Source organism: Gopherus evgoodei, chromosome 1 (assembly GCF_007399415.2).
Source record: "Gopherus evgoodei ecotype Sinaloan lineage chromosome 1, rGopEvg1_v1.p, whole genome shotgun sequence".
NCBI classification, from domain to species: Eukaryota; Metazoa; Chordata; order Testudines; family Testudinidae; genus Gopherus; species Gopherus evgoodei.
In genome coordinates, this window is record NC_044322.1 from 271,686,449 (window position 1) to 271,707,543 (window position 21,095).

Consider the following 21,095-nt stretch of genomic DNA (forward strand, 5'->3'; position numbering starts at 1 on the left):
TAGGTGCTCCTCTTCACTCCCTATCATATGCTTGTCAGTACAGCCGAAGAATGGTGAGATTTGTCATTGCCATAGCGTAGAGCTGGGAAGTGCACTTTGACATTTTGTAGAGCAAAGGAGAGAGTGAGAACTGAGCTGGTCTATAAACTACTAGACTGTGGGTGTGTACAGCAAGCTGTTCAGCTTGACATGAAATACTTGCTTTGAATTCTGTGAAATGGGGACCTGCCAGTCTGTGTGCACTCCATTTGCTCATAGGCAGAAGGATGGTGGATCTAGAGAGACCATGTTTCTCTTTTCAGCAGGATAGCCTGAGCTCAGGAGACCAGATAATTGTTCTGTTAATCTCCCTGGAACCCTTGCGGCTGGGATGTGCAAAGAGAGCTGCTTAAACTCCTTGTCTATATCAGGCTTCAGGAAAGGATTTTATATGTGTAAATTCAGTGATTGGTTACACAAATGCCTTTCTGCACACATGAGTGTGGTAATAGCATGTGAGATGCAAATTTAGAAGCCAACTAAAGTAGGATAATCTGTGGGAGGAAACCTCTGGAGTAACTATCTCTGATGAAGGGGTACTAGATATTTTTTTCAACTTTCTTGTTCAAACCTATTCACAAGAGAGGGCACTTTATTTTGGGTAATTTGTAGTCCTGTGTTAAGGTAAGCTTTTTTTCCCCTAAAGTCTTGTACTTCTGTGACATAAGCATTTCAGTCAACAACAATATGTCTTTTGCCTATTCCAGTACAGTGTAAACACATCTATGTATTAACTGTTTTGCATCTCAAAGCTTTATAAATCTGACGGTGCTATGCATTAATCTACATTAAAATAGTTTGAATACTTTGTGTATATCTGCCACTTGAATCTCTTTCCTCATGAAGAAACACAGTAAATTATATCTGTAAGCTACTGTCTATCTTCAAAATGTACTGGATACCTTCTTCCTGCTTCCTTTGCACACCCTACCCTGCAAAAACCCTCATACCTTGATCAGCTATCAAATTTTTGTTTACGTTAGTTGTCCTAACCTCCACCTAGTAGAATGAAATTATTCCAGGCGAGTTGATATTTTGTTGGTCCAAATTCCCTTGGAGTGGATGAGGATCGCCAGTCAAATGAAAATGTGACTCACCATAGAAACAGCTCACCCTGTAGCATAGATGTGGTGAAATTAACCAATCACTTTCTGGCACATTCATATTTAATAGAAAACATAGCAACAAAGATGATAGCATGACAACGGCAGCATCTGCCCAGGAGAAATTTTTTGGAGAAAAAAATGCCTATGAAAAAAGATACCCTGGAATGTCATTTTTAATGTATGCTTCATCGCAAAAAATGCTGTAGGTGGGTACAATATCCTAGAAATTAAAGTTGTATATAATAAATGATGGTTTGGATTTGATATGACACACCTAATGGCTTACAAATGACATAGCTACAAGCAAATGTACAGTCTCTCACTTGTAAAGATAAATGCCATATGAGACCAAAGCATTAAGTATTAGAATTACAGTTTCTATATTTTGTCAGGGGAAAAATGCACAGGATTTTTCAGGAAATAATAAAGATAGTACAGCCCAATTTCATGAGCATTTTTAAAAAATCCTCTTTGGGTTGTTCGCAGGCATGTACTTTAATGTATACAAGGTTTGACTTGAATGGGACATTCTGTAGGTACAGGGGTTTTCTCATGCACTGCAAGTTGCAGGATTGGGACCATATTGAGCTATCAAATACAAATTAAAATCTGGGTTTGATATAAACCCTAGGAGCAGATTCTGAGTGGACTAAAATATTTTCCCATGTTCTCTTATCTGTCAGATTAGTGATGGAAGAGATAACTTTCCTTGACAGAGGAATGGAGAGAAAATGAGTGTGAATGTGTGTGCGTGCACACATAGTTTTACTGTGTCTTGATAAATTATTTGGTTTTGACAGAGAGAAGGAGCAAGAAAGGGAAGAACAGTTAATGGAAGACAAGAAAAGGAAGAAAGAGGATAAGAAAAAGAAGGAATCTACTCAGAAGGTAGGTTTGATATTTGAAGTCTCCCTACTCCCAATTGTTAAATACACTACTACCTTGATATAACGCCACCCGGTATAACACGAATTTGGATATAATGCAGTAAAGCAGTGCTCGGGGGGGGAGGGGCTGCACACTCTGATGGATCAAAGTACGTTCAGTATAACACGGTTTCACCTATAATGTGGTAAGATTTTTTGGCTCCCAAGGACAGCGTTATATCAAGGTAGAGGTGTATATAGAATCCTGTTCAGCAAATGTTTGCTTCTTTACTTACTGAGTCTTTGTGAAAATGCTTCATTGTCTGAAGTATGGCAATGCCTCATTGAGGATTCTGAGTTTTGTGTTAGTTTGCTTAAAGTTTAATTGTATGGTATGGTTTGGATGTCTTTTGTTATTTTTAGAAGACTGGGGGGAGGAGGAGATTAACTGTCTTCATGATGTTATAAAGCAGTATTGCAAGGGGACTAAATAGTGGTTCTTCTGATCCTTGCACCTCCAGCTGTTGGGTTTATTTTTTTTAATATATACCTCACTCTTCAGTGAAATTGAGTGTAAGCTCAAAACTTACATTTGGGAGAGGAAAGATAAATAGTGCAATTTTTTATTTTGAGGGGGCATAAAAGAGAAGGAATAAATGGATATTTAATAGTAAAGCCCCTTTTATGATGCATCTTTTTCTGAATCTTCAGTCTTAGAGAAATGGTGGGGGGGAGGGGCAGAGTAAACAGTTGTTGTGCCCAGCTAGTAATTATGAGCAGTCAGTTTGCTAATGGAAGTGTTACCTGAAATGTCTTTCAAGAAGTCTAGAAAACTGTTTCAGGAACTGACAAAAATTGTAACATGAAAAGGGTCTGTTTGAAACATTTCCATGTTTGTATTAATAAACATGCATTTAAATCAGGAGCAGAAAGGAATCCGCATAAGTGAAGCTAACTACTGTCTGTTCTTGCGATGCCAACAGAACCTATTCATGTCACTGAGTACTTGAGCTGGAATTGTTTCAGTTATGCTGTGTGGATTCTTACTGAAAGACGGCTACACTGAAATTCTCCCATGCCAGTTTCACTTTGGCCTACTAAAATCTTGTCTATATACAATTGTTCTTTCAGTTTACCTACCTTAGGGCTTGGCTACACTTTAAACTCCAAAGCGTTGCTGCGGGAGCGCTCCTGCGGCAGCGCTTTGAAGTGCAAGTGTGGTTGCAGCGCCAGCGCTGGGAGAGAGCTCTCCCAGTTCTGCAGGTACTCCTCCTCCTCGAGAGGATTAGCTTACAGCACTGTTTACACTGGCGCTTTACAGCACTGTAACTTGCTGCGCTCAGGGGTGTGTTTTTTCACACCCCTTAGTGAGAAAGTTGCAGCGTTGTAAAGTGCCAGTGTAGCCAAGGCCTTAGTTTAGGAACTGATACAGTTAACAGTGCAGCCTCCAGTGTGGATGCATTTTATAGTGCAGTTACATTGATATAGAAGTATTAATATCAGTATAGCTTGTTTGAGTACATTTACTAGAAGATCTGATTTGTTTTATGCCAAACCTGTTACAAGAGTTTCTGAATCTACTGATTGAGGTTTCATTAGTACATCTGATAACATTTCTCTTCCCTATCACTACTTAATAGTGGAGTATAAAAAATAAAATGACTGACATTCTTCTTTGAGTGTTTTTTCATGTCAATTCCAGTCAGGTGTGTGCGCACAGTTGTCAGAAGGTTTCCCCTTAGCAGCTCCCGTCAGGTCAGCTGTGGATCCCCGTGGAGTGGTGCCTTCATGGTGCTCAATATATGACCCGGCCGACTCAGCTCCTCCTCCGTGTCTTCTTACCACCAGTGACTGTCATTGGAACTGCGGTCGCTTACTTAGCAAGTGCTTCCCTTAGTGTTCTTCATTATAATTAGCTTAGCCTAGTTTAGTTGTAGTTAATCTTAGTTATTAGTTGTATATAGTGAGGTTTGGGAACGGCTTTCCCCAATCCCAACCCACCCTTGGACTCTAGGGCATGCTGCGAGAGAGCCCAAAGCTTTAAACTCTGCAGAACTTGCAGTAAGCCTATGCTAATGAATGACCCCCACGACTTGTCTGATGTGTCTGGGGGAGGCACACCAGACAGAAAGCTGCAAGATCTGCAGGGCTTTTCGACCCATAACTAAAAAGGAGCGAGATTTCCAGTTGAAGCAGTTTCTTATGGAATCCGCCCTTCGTCTCCAGTCTGCTGTGCACCACCAGGATCCTGCACCGAGCACGTCTGTACGGAGTGCCCTGGCATTGGTAAGTGACATAGTGCTGAGGAAGGACTCTAGTCTATGAGACCCTCGGCACTGGCACTGCAGGATGAAGAGGCAACCCGGCACCGCTTGAAAAGTCGACAGGGTGCTCCCCAGTGCAGAAAACTGCAGGACCTGCAGGCATGGTACTGGGGCATCCTGTGAAGGAGCCTTTGGCGTCCAGGCAGTAAGTGTCGGCGACATCAACTTCAGTTCCCACGGCACAGCGACTCCTGGGATGGGCAATGCCAGGTGGAGGAGTTGGAGTTACTCTCCACCCCGGACGCTTTTGAAGCGACTAGAGACTTAATATCAATGATGGCTGCTCAGCCCCCGGTGATTAGCAATAAGCCCCAGCTGCCACTGCGACCGGCACCATATAGAACGGGGGGGGCAGGCAAACTACAGCCGGTGGGCCACATCCAGCCCACAGGACTGTCCTGCCTAGCCCCCGAGCTCCTGGCCTGGGAGGCTCACCCCCAGCCCCTCAGCCACTGTTCGCCCTCGCCTGCAGCCTCAGCTCACTCGCTCCGGCGCAATGCTCTGGACGGCAGGGCTGTGAGCTCCTGGGGCAGCACAGTTGCAGAGCTGGGCCTGACCCAGTCTCTGTGCTACGTGGTGGCAGCAGCATGGGGTATGGATGGTGGTTGGGAGGGAAACGGGGTTGAATGGGGGCAGGGTTCCCAGAGGGCAGTCAGGAAGGAAGGGGGTTGGATGGGGCAGCAGGGGGTAGTCAGGGGCAGGGATTCCGGGGGCAGTTGGGGACAGGGAGAAGATGTGGTTGGGTGGGGTAAGGGTCCCCGGGGGGGGGGGGCTGTCAGGAATGAGAGGAGGGGTTCGATGGGGTGGTGGAGATCTGGGGGAAATCAGGGGACAGGGAGCGAGGATGTGTGGATGGGGGAGGGGGACTGTCAGAGAACAGGGAGCATTGGATGGGGCAGGAGTTCAGGGGGTCAAATAGAAGGTGGGGGCCAGGCCACAGCCCTCTTCCCTAACCGGCCCTCCCAATGCAGTCCTCAGGCCAAAAAGTTTTCCCGCCCCTGGTCTAGAAGCAAGATGGCCATGATGCGATGGTCACCCTCGCCTGCCCGGCACCGCTCCAGGTCACCATCCTCAAGGCACCACTTTCCAGCACTGGACTCCGTAAGGGGTTCTCTGACACCAGCAGCACAACACTGCCCGCCACCGATGAGGGAGAAGCAGCCATCCGCGGCTCTGAGAGAGGACCAGCACCGGATCCCCAGCCCGGGCATCTTGACACAGGTCCCCTGCATCATCAACCCCAGCGCAGTACCATGTGGCGCCACCGTGGTCATCTCAGTCAAGATCCGTGTCTTCTGCCTCAGATGGTGACTAATACTATTCCCGTTGCAGCAGGCATAAAGCCAAGTGATGAGGAGGGGCACCAATGGCCTGGCAACCCCAATGACAACCTCTGGTGCAATGGCCTTTTTGGACCCCCTGGGCTTATCACCAGGCCCAGGGCCCCTTTTTGAGGAGCTCCTGTTCGGTGGCCTCAGAGCACCGACCACCCGAGACAACCAAAGATCGGCCTATGCCCTGTGGTTCTGAGGCGACCTTGGCACAAGCCCCACAGCTGGCCCAGCTCACCTCCGAGGCATGACCCATTTGCAAGGCCAGGATACAGGGGTCCCAGATGCTGAACAGGAGGTGGTCAGCGAGCCGGAGGGTCAGGAGGACCCCTTACCACTTCTGGCCTCCTCATCTTCATCCCCAGACAGAGCGGTGGTGGGAGTTTCAACCTCAGGCTTTCCCCCAATTGACCACAGGGCCCACCAGGACCTTCTATGAAGGATTGCCCGTTACATGGGGTTACAGGCGGAGGAGGTTGTTGAACATGAAGACCCCCGGTCGACATCCTTGCGCCAGAGGGACTGTCCAGGGTAGCTCTGCCACTAATAAAAACTATCCAGAGCAATATTAAGACTCTGTAGCAGACCTCTGTCTCAGTCCCGCCCACCGCCAAGGGCATAGAGTGCAAGTACTTCGTTCCCTCCAAGGGATACGAGTACCTGTTCTCTCACCTGCAACCGTGCTCTCTTGTAGTATCAGTGATGAATGAGAGAGAGAGAGATGGGGCAGCAAGGGCTGGCCCCTAAATACAAGGAGTCAAAAGGATGGAACTTTTCACCAGGAAAATCTGCGCAGCTGGGGGCCTGCAGCTGAGGATAGCTAAGCAGCAAACTAGCCTCAGCAGGTACAGCTTCCATGTTGAAGCTGAAGGAGCTGATTCCACCAAACTCCACAGTCGAGTTCTTGGCTATCATTGATGAAGGGAAGACAGTGGCGTGAACCTCCCTCCAGGTTTCGTTGGACTCAGCTGCCTGCACCCTTTCCTCAGGAGTAGCCATGAGTAGAGGTGCAACAAACCCTGAAAGACCTACCATTCGAAGGTGCAGAGTTATTTTCGGAGCAAACAAACTCCAAGCTCCACATTCTCAAAGACTCCCAGGTGACTATGAAGTTTTTGGGTATGCACACCCTGGCAACCTAACAACAACATTTCAAGCCCCAACTGCAACAACACCGTCCATATCCTCCTAGGCTGAGGCAGGATTTTTATAGATGATTGGACAGGAACGGCAGGCGCAAACCTTCCAGTCACCCTTCTGGGCAGGGCCAAGGCCTATCTAAACTTTCTTTGGGTTCTAAAAAGGCCTTTTGAAGGGACCCCCGAGGATGGCACACCTGCCATGACACCGGATCCTTCCGCGTGTTTTATGAATCATCTATGCCACTTCTACTGTTCTTGGTCCCAAATAACATCAGACCACTGGGTTCTTTGCACAGTAGAAGTGAGATATTCTCTCCAATTCTGTTCCTCCCCTTCACCATCCCTCTTCAGGGACTCTTCTCACGAACAACTCCTTATCCAGGAGGTGCAGGTGCTCCTTGCAGCAGGGACAGTGGAGGAGGTCCCTCAGGAGCTAAGGGGCAAGGGATTCTATTGCCATTATTTCCGATTTTTCCAGTTTGTGGTTGACCAAAAATGTTATCAGTTCACGGGCCTCCCCTTTGGCCTGTCAAAGCCCCCCAGGTGTTCACCAGGTACATGTCTGTCATAGCAACCTTCCTCCAAAGGAGGCAAGTGCAGGTATACCTGTACCTCAGTGATTGGCTGCTCAACGACCTCACCAGAGAGCAGGTGGAGTCTCAAGTCCGATTAGTCAGATCTACTTTTGACAGACTGGGTCTCCTCCTTAGTGTGAACGAGTCAGCCTTGTCACCGACCCAAAGAATAGAGCTCATCGGGGCGCTACTGGATTCGGTATGGGTTTTTTTTGCTGGAGAACCTATTCCAGGTCATGGCGGACATTATTCAAGGCCTCAGGCGATTCCTGACCACCACAGCAAGGGGATGCCCAAGTCTCCTCGGCCACATGGCAGCCTGCACTTACATGGTCCATCATAGCAGGCAGGCTCAGGACACTCCAGGTGTGGCTCGCTTAGGCAACAGCCTGGACATAAGTGGTCACAGTTGCCAGGGCAAGTACTTGAGTCCCTTCAATGGTGACTCAACCCTCAGGCAATCTGCAAGGAAGTTCCATTCAACAGACCCCAGCCCTCCTTGTCCCTTGTAACAGACATGTCAACTTTGGGATGGGGCATGCATTTGGGAAACCTCCAGACACAGGGCCTGTGGTCATGGGAGGAGCTTCCCCTTCATATCAATATCAAGGAGCTCAGGGCAGTACGGTTAGCATGCTAAACCTTTCAGGCCTGGCTACAAGGTCAGCGCGTGGCAGTGACGACGGACAGCAGCACTACCATGTGTTACATCAACAAGCAGTGTGGAGCCCGTTCCTTCCCCTTATGTCGAGAAGCTCTCCGGCTGTGGGAATTCTGCATAGCTCACTCCATTCACCTGGAGGCATCCTATCTCCCAGGAGTTCAAAACAAATTAGCGGATCACCTCAGCAGATCGTTCCACAATCACGAGTGGTTTATCTGTCCAGATGTCATACACTTCCTCTTCCAAGGATGGGGGGTTTCCCCAGGTTGACCTGTTTGCCACCAGGAGCAACAAGAAGTATCCAATGTTCTGCTCCTTCCAGAATCAGTCCTGGCTCATCACAGATGCATTTCTGCTTCTTCGAGTGCTTGCTTGTATCGATTCCAATTGTGTGCATGCGCCGCATGCATGTTTGTCGGAAGATTTTTACCCTAGCAGCACTTGCTGGGTCGGCTGGGTTGCCCCCTGGAGTGGCACCGTTATGGCGCTGGATATATACCCCTGCCGACCCAACAGTCCTTCAGTTCCTTCTTACCGCCAATGACGGTTGTTGGAACAGTGGAGCGCAGCTTTGCTGATCGCCACATCCCTATCTACTCGTAGTTCTTTGCTATTTACTGTGTGTATAGTTTGAGTTCTTGTAGTTATAGTTAGTATTAGTTGTTGTCTTTATAGTTAGTGTATATAGTTTAAGGGATGATCGGGGATTAGCCCCTTTCCTCCACCCCAGTGCGGGGCCATACCCAAGGCACCAGGATTCAAACTGTGCTCGGTGTGCCAAAAGCCGATGCCAATAGGGGATTTCTACAACTCCTGCCTCAAGTGCCTAGGGGAATCCCACCTTGCTAACAAGTGCCGCATCTGCAAGTCGTTTAAACCAAGGACGAAGAAGGAGCGGGACTTTCAATCGAAACAGCTCCTCATGGAGTCGGCACTTAGTCCTGCAGCGTCAGTACCTAGCGCCCAACAGACTGCTTCTGTAAGGAGCACCCCTCCGGCCCCGGACCGCTTCAGTACCGAGAAGGAGTCCCGACACTGACCCTTGCCGGCACCGACATCTGCTCGGCACCGCTCCCTGTCCCCAAGACCCAGGAAGCAACATAGTGCTCCAACTTCAGCTCCACAGAAGGAGCGCTCTTCCAAGACGGTTCATCCGGCACAGTCATCTGCCACAGCACCGTTGGCTGTGGCACTGCAGATTGCAGCTCCACCAAGTGCGGCACCGTCGATTCCGGTCCCACAAGGGCCATTGAGTCCGGTGCCTGACAGGTCCCTGGCTCATGCTGTGGTTGAGCTTGCCCTCCCTTCTACGCCGGAGTCCTTTTCCACGGCAAGGGAGCTCATCGCAATGATGGAGTCAACACAGCCTCAACCCCCGGCACCGCCGTTGCAGGTCATACAATCCATCGGCAAGCCGGCTCTGGTAAGACCAGCTTCCATTGGTCCACCAGAGAGACGTCGTTCAAGATCATAGTCTCGCAGACGCTCTCGATTGCGCCGTTCCCGCTCCCGGTGCCGCTCATAGTCCCGGCGCCACTCTCCATCGCTGTACCGGTTGCACTCGTGGCACCGTTCGACATCTCGTTCGCCGGACAGATACTCCTGGTACCGATCCGACTCACGGCACCAATCTCGGCACCGTGTATCCCGCAGTCACTCCAGACGAAGGGACTCGAGATCTCGGTCGACCTGACGGCACCGGTACAGTAGAAGGTCCTGGTCTCGCTCATGGTAGCATTATAACTCCCGGTACCTCTCCCTGGTACCACCCCGGGCTTGAGCATCGAGAACAGTGGCTCCGCCTCAGGGTCTGTCAGCGCCGCTGTGGCCTTCAAGACACACATCAGTCTCATCGCAGGCTGGTAGCGCATCCTCTTCTCAGGAGCGTGACTGACGTCCCCAGCCACATATTCCCAGAGAGACAGAGCCACGAGCAAGGGCCTCATCACTGGTCCTTCTGGACACCGTGGGCATACCACCAAGCCCAAGGTGCACCATCAGTGGCTCAACGTTGGCCCCGTCAGAACACCGGGTACCAGAAGCGACAGTAAGCCGCCCCCCCCCCCCACGGGCACGGATGAGGCTCCAATACCATCTGCAATCACTGAGGTTCCCCCTGATGCAGATGACACCCTTCAAGTACAGGAGCCACCACAGGACCCAGGACATCCTCCTCAGGCCCTCCACCAATTGATCTCAGGGCCCATCAAGACCTTTTGAGGCGAGTGGCTCAGACTATGAACTTGCAGGTGGAGGAGGTCCCTGAAATAGAGGACTCGATCGTGAACATCCTATCGGCTGATGCACCTATTAGAGTCGCTCTTCCATTCATCTGCACCATACTGGCTAACGTGGACACCATTTGGCAATCCCCAGCTTAAATTCCACCCACATCAATGGGAGTAGAGAGAAAATATATGGTCCCCTCAAAGGGGTATGAATATCTCTACTCTCACCCATCTCCTTGCTCTCTAGTTGTGCAGTCGGTGAATGAAAGGGAGCGTCGCGGCCAACAAGCCGTGGTTCCTAAGTCAAAGAAGGTTAGGCATATGGACCTCCTAGGCCGCAAAATATACTTGGCCAGGGGCCTCCAACTTAGGATGGCAAATCAACAAGCCCTCCTAAGTAGGTATAACTTTAACACTTGGTGTCCTTGGGGAAGTTTACGGAGCTTCTTCCCCAGGAGTCCCGTCAAGAATTCATGGCCCTACTTGAGGAGGGTAAAAAGGCAGCAAAAACCTCCCTCCAGGCCTCTCTGGATGCAGCGGACCCTGGAGCCAGAACTCTGGCGTCAGGAGTGACGATGAGGCATATCTCCTGGCTCCAGGTATCAAGCCTTCCCCTTGAATTGCAACAAACCATTCAGGATTTACCCTTCGAAGGCCAGGGCTTTTTCTCAGCGGACTCTGGAGCCAGAACTCTGGCGTCAGGAGTGACGATGAGGCGTATCTCCTGGCTCCAGGTATCAGGCCTTCCCCTTGAATTGCAACAAACCATTCAGGATTTACCCTTTGAAGGCCAGGGCTTTTTCTCAGACAAGACTGACCCCAGGTTGCAAAGTCTGAAGGTCAGTCGCGTTATAATGCGCTCACTGGGTATGCATACGCCAGTGACCCAACGCAGGACCTTCCAGCTCCAGCCACACCGTCCTTATGCCCAGCCTAGGCCGCATCAGGACGTTACCAGAAGGCGTGGCAGGGGGAATCACCGGAGACAGTCTGGCCCTCAAGGAGCTCAAAATCAGGTGCCCCCTAAACCACCAGCGGGGCCCAAGCAGAACTTTTGATGGGACGCCCGAGGACGGCCCACCAGTTACCCTGCTGGATCCTTCTCCTTCCTTTTTCAACCACCTCTCCCAATTCCTCCTTGCCTGGTTCCAGCTAACTTCAGATCATTGGGTCCTGCGCATGGTGGAAGGGGGTACCACCTCCAGTTTGTTTCAACCCCGCTTTCCCACCCTCCCTACCTGTCCCTCTTCAGGGACCCCTCTCATGAGCAATTCCTCTTACAAGAGGTCCAGTTGCTCCTAGCCATGGGAGCCGTAGAGGAGGTGCCAGAGGACATGAGAAGCAAGGGGTTCTATTCCCTCTACTTCTTAGTCTCCAAGGCAAAGGGAGGTCTACGACCGATCCTAGACCTGCGAGAACTCAACAAATTCATGACAGCTGAAGTTCCGCATGGTATCCCTGGGGACCATTATCCCATCCCTGGATCCGGGAGACTGGTATGCCGCCATCGATATGAAGGATGCGTATTTCCACTTTGCAATCTATCCACCACACAGACGGTACCTCCGTTTTGTGGTCAACCATCAACACTTTCAGTTCACTGTACTTCAGTTTGGCCTTTCTACAGCTCCACGTGTCTTCACAAAATGCATGGCTGTAGTTGCCACCTCCCACCGGCGTTGTCCGGTACACGTCTATCCGTATCTCGACGATTGCCTCATTCGAGGGACTTCCCAGTTGCAAGTATCACAGCACCTGCGCATTGTCACAGACCTCTTCGGGAGCCTAGGCCTCATGATCAACACAGAAAAGTCTACTCTGACACCCACGCAGAGAATAGACTTCATCGGAGTGGTTCTGGACTCCAGTCTGGCCAGAGCCTGCCTCCCGCAGTCGAGTTTTCAAGCAATGGCTTCAATAATGCGAAGTCTTCAGACCTTCCCGACAACGTCGGTGTGCACCTGCCTCAGCCTAGTAGGTCACATGGCCTCCTGCACCTTCGTGACCAAGTACGCCAGGCCACGCCTCCGTCCCTTCCAAACCTGGCTTGCTTCAGTATATCAACCACGCAGACACAGCCTGGACTCGGTGCTCGCTATCCCCAGGAAGGTTCTGGGCTCCCTAACCTGGTGGTTAGACCCCACTCTAGTCTGTACAGGGATGCCATTCCATCCACCACAACCCTCGGCCCTGACCATGGACGCGTCATCTCTGGGTTGGGGTGCCCACCTCGGGGGCCTTCGCACTCAAGGCCTCTGGTCATCCCAAGAGCTGGCCTTACACATCAATGTGTGGGAGCTGAGAGCAGTCCGTCTAGCATGCCAGGTGTTTCAAGACCATCTCCAAGGCCGTTGTGTGTCAGTATTCACGGACAACACAACGGCCATGTTTTACATAAACAAGCAGTGCGGAGCATGCTCCTCCCTCCTTTGTCAAGAAGCCGTCCACCTCTGGAACTTTTGCATAGCCCACTTGATCGAATTGGTAGCGTCTTTTCTCCCAGGAGTCCAGAACACTCTGGCGGATCACCTCAGCAGATCCTTCCTGTCTCACGAGTGGTCGAGTCATCCGGATGTCATCCATTCTGTTTTCCGGAAGTGGGGGTTTCCCCACATAGACCTCTTAGCCTCCTGAGAGAACAGGAAATGCAAGGTGTTCTGCTCCTTCCAGGGATGCTCCACGGGCTCCCTCTCAGATGCATTCCTAATCCCGTGGAAGAGGCACCTACTTTATGCCTTCCCACCATTTCTACTCATCCAGAGAGTCCTACTCAAGCTCCGCAAGGACAGCGCCCACCTGATCCTGATTGCTCCAGCATGGCCGAGGCAGCACTGGTACACTATGTTGTTCGACCTCTCAGTGGCAGACCCAATCCCCCTGCCACTCTGGCCGGACCTCATAACAGATGACTTTGGCAGGCTTCACTATCCGGACCTGTAGTCCCTTTATCTCACAGCATGGTTGCTGCCTGGTTGAGCCAGTCTGAGTTGCGTTGCTCTGCCTCGGTCCAACAGGTGCTCTTGGGCAATAGGAAGCCTTCCACTAGGATGACATATCTCGCCAAGTGGAAGCATTTCTCCTGTTGGTGCGCTCAGCGTAAATTAGTCCCCAGACAGGTGTCCGTTCCTACAGTCCTGGACTACCTCTGGTCCCTAAAAGAGCAGGGCCTAGTGGTCTCTTCCGTAAAGGTGCATCTGGCAGCCGTTTCCACCTTCCACCCAGGGGAAAATGACCGATCAATCTTCTCTCACCCTATAGTTTCAAGGTTCCTCAAGGGATTGGAGCGTTTGTACCCTCAAGTCAGACGCCAGACTCCTACCTGAGATCTAAACCTGGTGCTAGCCAAGGTTATGGGTGCTCCTTTCGAGCCACCTGCTCGCTGTTGTACCTTTTCCTGGAAAACAGACTTCCTCGTCGCTATTACTCATCTCACCGAAGTATCTGAGCTGTGGGCTTTGACAGCAGGCCCCCAGTATACGGTATTCCATAAGGACAAGGTACAGCTGCGACCACACCCCTTTTTCCTCCCTAAGGTGGTGTCCGCCTTTCATGTCAATCAAGACATCTTCCTCCCAGTCTTCTTCCTGAAGCCGCACCCATTGCGTCGGGAACAACAGCTACACACCCTGGACGTCCACAGGGCTCTCGCCTTTTATATCGAGAGAACCAAACCCTTCCGAAGGTCACCTCAGCTCTTTGTAGCTGTCGCAGGCCCGGATGAAAAGCCTACCGGTCTCTTCCCAACGAATTTCATCTTGGGTAACATCCTGCATCTGCGCATGCTATGAATTAGCTCACATTCCGTCTAGCCACCTCACCGCCCATTCTGCTCGGGCGCAAGCTTCATCTGCCGCCTTCCTGGCCCATGTCCCGATCCAGGAAATATGTCGGGCAGCTACCTGGTCATCGATTCACACCTTTGCCTCACATTACACATTGGTTCAACTGTCTAGAGATGATGCAGCATTTGGCTCAGCAGTTTTACATTCTGCAACATCTCACTCTGACCCCACCGCCTAGGTAAGGCTTGGGAATCACCTAATTGGAATCGATATGAGCAAGCACTCGAAGAAGAAAAGACGGTTACTCACCTTTGTAACTGTTCTTCGAGATGTGTTGCTCATATCCATTCCAAACCTGCCCTCCTTCCTTCTCTCGGAGTAGCCAACAAGAAGGAACTGAAAGGGCCGTTGGGTCAGCAGGGGTATATATCCAGCACCATAACGGCGCCACTCCAGGGGGCGACCCAGCCGACCCACCGGAGTTGCTAGGGTAAAAATCTTCCGACGAATGTGCACGCAGCACACGCACACCTAATTGGAATAGATATGAGCAACACATCTCGAAGAGCAACACTTACAAAAATGAGTAACCGTCTTTTCCCTGGGGAGGCTGCCTGTTGTACACCTTTCCCCCGATCCCTCTTGTGCACAAGGTACTTCTCAAGGTCCACAGGGACAGAGAAGAGGTAATTCTTGTGGCCCCTACAACACTGGTACACCATGCTCCTGGAACTGTCAGTGGACACTCCGATTGAGTTACCACTGCATTCCGATCTGATCACTCAGGACCACGGTTGCCTTCACCACCCGGGCCCCCAGTCCCTCCATCTCACGGCCTGGAAGCTTCATGGTTAAACCCCATGGAGCTTCTCTGCTCAGAAACAGTCAGGGAGGTCCTACTTGGCAGTAGGAAATGATCTACTATGGGCACATATCTAGCTAAGTAGAAAAAGTTCACTTGCTGGTGTGCCCAGCAGTGTATACCTCCACTAAGGTGTCTATACCACTCATTCTAGAGTACCTTCTGTACCTGAAACAACAAGGACTGGCACGTCATCCATCAAAGTACATCTCGCTGCTATCTCAGCCTTCCGCCTGGAAGCGTCCGGCTGATCCGTATTTTCTAACCCCATGGTAGGCCATTTCCTCAGGGATCTGGAACACCTACATCCTCAGACCAGAGAGCCTGTCCCAGCTTGGGATCTCAGTCTTGTCCTCTCCAAATTGGCACCCCCTTTTGAGCCAATAGTGACTTACTTCCTTCTCTGCCGATTGTAGAAGGTAGCCTTCCTGGTGGCCATCACATCAGCTGGGAGGGTGTCAGAGCTAAAGGGCCTTACCTCTGATCCACCCTACATAGTCTTCCACAAGAATAAGATGCAACTCAGGCCTCACCCAGCCTTTCTTCCCAAGGTAGTGTCACTCTTTCATACTAGCCAAGACATTTTTCTACCTGTCTTCTATACTAACCCTCATGCCAGTAGTCAAGAGCAGAGGCTACACTCACTGGATGTTCGGCAAGTGCTAGCATTCTACATTGTGCACACCAAGCTGTTCAGGAAATCGAACCAGCTGTTTGTAGATGTAGTAGACTGGATGAAAGGACTCCTGGTCTCATCTCAAAGAATATCTTCCTGGATCGTGTCCTGCATCCGCACATGCTACGAGTTGGCCAAGGTCCTAGCCCTGGCACTTATGGCACATTCCACGAGGGCACGGACTTCGTCAGCGGCATTCCTGGCCCAGGTTCCGATACAAGAAATTTGCAGGGAAGCAACGTGGTCCTTGGTGCATACATTGACCTCTCATTATGCTGTTACCCAGCACGCCAGAGATGATGCAGCATTCAGCAGAAAGGTGCTCCAGTCAGCGTTTCCTTAACTCCGACCCCACCTCCATTGTAGTCACCTGAAATTGACATGGACAAGCACTCGAAATAAAAATGATTACTCACCTTCTCATAACTGTGCTTTGAGATGTGTTGTTCATGTCCATTCCAATACCCACCCTCCTACCCCTCTGTCGGAATAACAGTAATAAGGATCTGAGGAGTCGCTGGTTCGGCAAGGTCATATATTGAGCACCATGAAGGCGCCACTCCAGGGGGCTCCACAGCCGACTCGACAGGAGCTGCTAAGGGAAAACTTTCCAACAACTGTGCACGTGGTGCGCTCACTTCTGATCGGAATGAACATGAACAACTCATCTCGAAGAACAACAGTTACGAGAAGGTGAGTAACTGTTGGGTTTTTGGTTTTTTTCCCCAACTAATGATGTGCAGAGCCAAGAGCTGGTTCACTAGCACCCTTTAAGAAGGAACTGGTGACCTCTGAGGCTAGCACACTGGTATTTCAGTGATACAAGAGCAATTTGGAAAGCTTGTTACAGAAAATCAGGCTGCTGTTGTAAACTTGTAATAACTCAAGTACAGGAGAAGAAAGCAGCAAGAAGAGGCAGCTAGCTCATTTAAAAGATTATTGACCATCTTTCAACATCACTGTTGGATCTTGTTGAGTGTTCAGAGTTCTGAATGTAGAAGTCAAATGCTGGCCACTTTCAGATCGTTGTTCACTGCCTGTCAAAGAATATATAACATGACTTTCTCCAGTAGTTTGCCATTGTGGTAACCACCCAAAATCCTGGGGAAGATGACATCTGTTTATCTTCTAGAGGCTCGTTTTGTAGTAATGTTTTTAGGGGAAAATATCTGGGGATTAAGGGGAAGAAAGTCTTGATCAACTGAAGAGGGATGAGAGGCTTTTTGCATTGTGTTCAATAACACATTTGAACACAAAGTGGTAAATAGGTTTAAGGGCATCTACTGCTACGTTTTAACAGAGTGCTGATAGAGGTTGTGAAGTTGTTTAAAATTGGTGTTCTGTGTCAAAGAATTTCTTCTTCAAGTGCTTGTTCATGCGAGTTCTAGTCAGGTGTGTGTGTGCCTGCATGCACGATGGCCGGAAGATTTTTCTTTTAGCACCGTCCATCGGGTTGGCCTGGGCACCCCTTGGAGTCACGCCTTCATGACACCTAATATATAGCCCTGCCGACCCACCACCCCTTCAATTCCATTGGCTCTTGCTCAGCAAGTTTTCTTCTCTATTCCATGTATATAGTTAGTTAGTTGTTAGTAGTACTCCAGTTAATAGTTAGTATAGTTAGTAGTTGGAGTTCTTCCCTCCCCCTCAGCCCCAGCGCCGTGGCATGCCCTGGTCCCCAGGCTTTAAGAGCTGCATGGCTTGTGCTAAGCGCATGCTGAAGAGTGACCCACACTCGTTGTGTCTTCGGTGCCTGGGGGAGACCCATCTGAAAGATTGTCGTAAGATCTGCTGCGAATTCCTCCCGAGAACACTTAAAGGGAACAGCGGCTGAAGGTGATCCTCATGGAGGCAGGCGTATGCCCCCACTCCGACCTGGGCTTCAGAGACCCGACCCCTACGGCGGCATCCTCAATGTGGAGTGCCACAGCGCCGCTGGCAACTTCGGCGCCGAGGAAGGACTCCTCTAGGGATGCTTGGCACCGCCATGGGTCTTCATGGGGCCCATCTGATGGTAGGCACCACTCCCACTCACCAGTGCCTCAAAAGAAGAAGAAGCCGGACGACTGTTTTCCTCAGGCTAAGCCTCGAGAAGTGCGACCCCAGGCGGGCCGCTCCTTGGCGTCTCCTTTCGGGGCCGTGTCGACTCCTGTCCAGGTGAAGCTGCTGAGTGCAGCCCCACCTCAATCACCAGCGCCTTCGCAGCAACTTCAGCTCCCATCCACACCGGAAGCGTACCAGGCTGCTAGAGATCTCCTCCACCTAACAGCACTGTTCTCGCCTGCCAGGGGGGAACCCTCAGTGCTGGCGGAGCCCCGTCCTCCGGTGCATTCTAAGGGAAAGCCGGCTATATTGAGGCACTCCCCTTTGCCTTGTCTGTTGGTGCCTACATGCTCCTACAGAGAGCCTTCCCGCTCCCTGAGCTCTCAATGTTCGAGGCACGGAGGATCGGCTCCTCCATGGTCTTCAGTGTCTGAGAGCTCAGAATCGGAGCCTGACTCCTATCGCTCAAGTAGGAGCAGAAGCCATAGAGCAAGGTGGGGCAGAGACAGAAGGGAGCAGCAGGCATGGCCTCCACAGTGGGAGAACCTGCCTCAGTGGCCCTTCTGGACTCCCTGAGCTTATCACTAGGGCCCACGCTCAGTGACGTCTTCAGTGGCCTCTGTCACTTTCGTGCCACCTTCCGCAATGCATCCAACCCTGGCGCCTATCGTCCTGATGCCTTTGCCTCCGGCACCGTCATCAACTCAGGCACTGTGCTCAGCTCCGACTTTGGCACCAGCTTTCACTACCTCGATGCAGGCACGTACGTCCCTGGTGCTGATGTCGGCACCAGGCCCCCCAACCCCAGCGGTTCCTGTGAATGTGCCAAAGCAGCTCCGTCTGGAGACACTGATGCCAACGTTGGCTGCGACGCCTACGTCCCAGCACCGTCATCAGTGCCATCTCCTTCAACGCAGCCCCAGGAGTCACGTGATCCATCCAGGGCAGATGGTAGGAAGCTTCCACTACCGGCACATGCTTCCTCCCACTCATCGCTAGATGAAGCATTGGCAGGGACGACCATAGCTCCTGCATTAGCGGATAACAGATCCTATAGCAGTTGCTACGCAAGGCTGCCCAAGGTCTAGGCATCAAGGCTGAGGAGGTCATAGAGGACACAGATCCCATGGTGGACATTCTAGCACCGTTGGGGCCTTCATACGCTACCCCTCATGAAGACGGTGATGCACACCACCAAGACCTTATGGCAGACGCCGGCATCCCTGCAATCCGCTGCCAAACCTAATGAGTGGCAGTATTTCGTCCTCTCTAGAGGCTTTGATCATCTCTACTCCCATCCACTTCCGGACCCGCTGGTCGTTGACACAGCTAACCAGCAGGAGAGACGAGGTTTCCAAGGTCCTTCCCCAAAGGATAGGGATGCTAAATGCTAGGACCTCATGGGTAGAAAAATCTACTCCACTGGTGGTTTGCAACTCCTGTATTGCTAACCAGCAGGCCATTGTGAGCAGGTGCTCTTATAACACCTGTGCTTCAGTGACGAAGTTCACGAACCTCGTCCCTTCGGACTCTCTGTCAGAATTCACCACCTTGATGGAAGAAGGGAAATTAGTTTCCCATGCTTCATTTCAGGTAGATTTAGATGCTACGGATGCTGCCATAAGAGTCATGGAGATGGGTGGCTATGCGGCGGGGGGCCTGGTTGCAAGTCTCAGGGTTACCCTACAAAGTCCAACAAACAATTCAGGACCTCCATTTGAGGGTGAGATTCCGTTTTCAGAGAAGACGGACAAATGGGTCCGCAACCTAAAAGATTCCTAAGCCACCCTCAGATCCTTGGGCTTGCATATCCCTGCTGCATAGCAGAGACACTTCCACCAACAACCTCCTCAAAGGTTCCAGCAGCAGAACCGCCAGGACAATTCTAGGAGGAGGAAACGGAGCAGTAGGAGAAGGCAACATCCCTCCACTAATCAAGGCCAGTCCAAACTGTCCTCTGGCCCTAAACCAGCCTTTTGAGGGTGCGGTCAAGGACGGCGCGCCAGACCAAAGACTGGATCTACCCCGCCTTACCTTCTCCTCCCGACTATCCCCTTTCTACCATGCATGGTCCCATATAACTTTGGACCGCTGGGTGCTTCGCACGGTAGAGAAGGGATACTCCATCCAATTCTGTGCCCTCCTGTCCTTCTACCCCCCTTCCCTGTCCCTCTTTAGGGACCCTTCTCATGAGCAGCTTCTCATTCAGAAGGTGCACTTGCTTCTAGCACTGGTGGCAGTGGAGGAGGTTCCACTGGAGCACAGGGGCGAGGGTTTCTATTCCTTCTATTTCCTAATAGCAAAGGCCAGAGATGGCTCCATGCCTATCCTGGACCTGCGCATCCTGAACAAGTTTGTGAAGAAACTCAGGTTCCGCATGGTCTCCCTGACCTCCATTTTCCCTTCACAGGATCCAGCAGACTGGTATGCTGCCCTCGACTTGAAAGACGTGTATTTTCACATAGCAGTCGCGCACACAATCACAGAAAATTCCTCAAGTTTGTAGTCAATGGTTCCCATTACTAATTTACTGTCCTCCCTTTCAGCCTGTCAGCGGCACCTTGTGTCTTCACCAAGTGCATGGCAGTCATCGCCGCCTTTCTGCTGAGACATCCGGTACAGGTGTCCCATACCTCGATGACTGGCTGGTCCAAGGCCGATCATGTGGAAGCTCAGGTGGCATTCATAGAATCATAGAATCATGGAAGGGACCTCAGGAGGTCATCTAGTCCAGCCCCCTGCTCAAAACAGGATCAGTCCCCAACTAAATCATCCCAGCCAGGGCTTTGTCAAACCTGACCTTAAAAACCTCTAAGGAAGGAGATTCCACCACCTCTCTATGTAACCCATTCCAGTGCTTCACCACCCTCTAGTGAAAAAGTTTTTCCTAAAACCCAACCTAACCCTCCCCCACGGCAACTTGAGACCATTACTCCTTGTTCTGTCTTCTGTTACCACTGAGAACAGTCTAGATCCAGCCTCTTTGGAATCCCCTTTCTGGGAGTTGAAAGCAGCTATCAAATACCCCCTCATTCTTCTCGTCTTCAGACTAAACAATCTCAGTTCCCTCGGCTTCTGCTCATAAGTGATGTGCTCCAGCCCCCTAATCATTTTTGTTGCCTTCTGCTGGACTCTTTCCAATTTTTCCACATCCTTCTTGTAGTGTGGGGCCCAAAACTGGGCACCAGAGCCACCTTCGAGAATCTGGGCCTGCTACTGAATGAGGTGAAATTGACTCTGTCCCTAGCCCAGAGGTTAGAGTTCATGGGCGTGGTTCTGGACTCAACCCAAGCCAGAGCATTCCTCCCACAGGTGAGATTCCAGGCCCTCGACACCATGATCCAGGGACTCAGGGAGTTCCCCACCACCACTGCGAGAAATTGTCTCAAACTTCTCAGCCACATGGCAGCCTGCACATATGTGGTTTAGTATGCCAAACTCAGGCTTTGATCGCTTC

General features: G+C 50.9%; 1 protein-coding gene across 11 annotated transcripts in view; it reads left to right on the top strand.

Moving 5' to 3' along the window:
* Positions 1-21,095, top strand: part of TNRC6B (trinucleotide repeat containing adaptor 6B) — a 258,765-nt gene that overhangs the window by 148,324 nt on the left and 89,346 nt on the right. For 10 of the 11 annotated variants that reach the window (XM_030546761.1, XM_030546819.1, XM_030546830.1 and 7 more), the window contains one exon: positions 1,946-2,033. In XM_030546761.1, the coding sequence (XP_030402621.1) occupies positions 1,946-2,033 (88 nt within the window). Of the gene's footprint in view, positions 1-1,945; positions 2,034-4,237; positions 4,298-21,095 lie in introns of all 11 variants that reach the window. The other variant, XM_030546777.1, reaches the window with a different exon arrangement.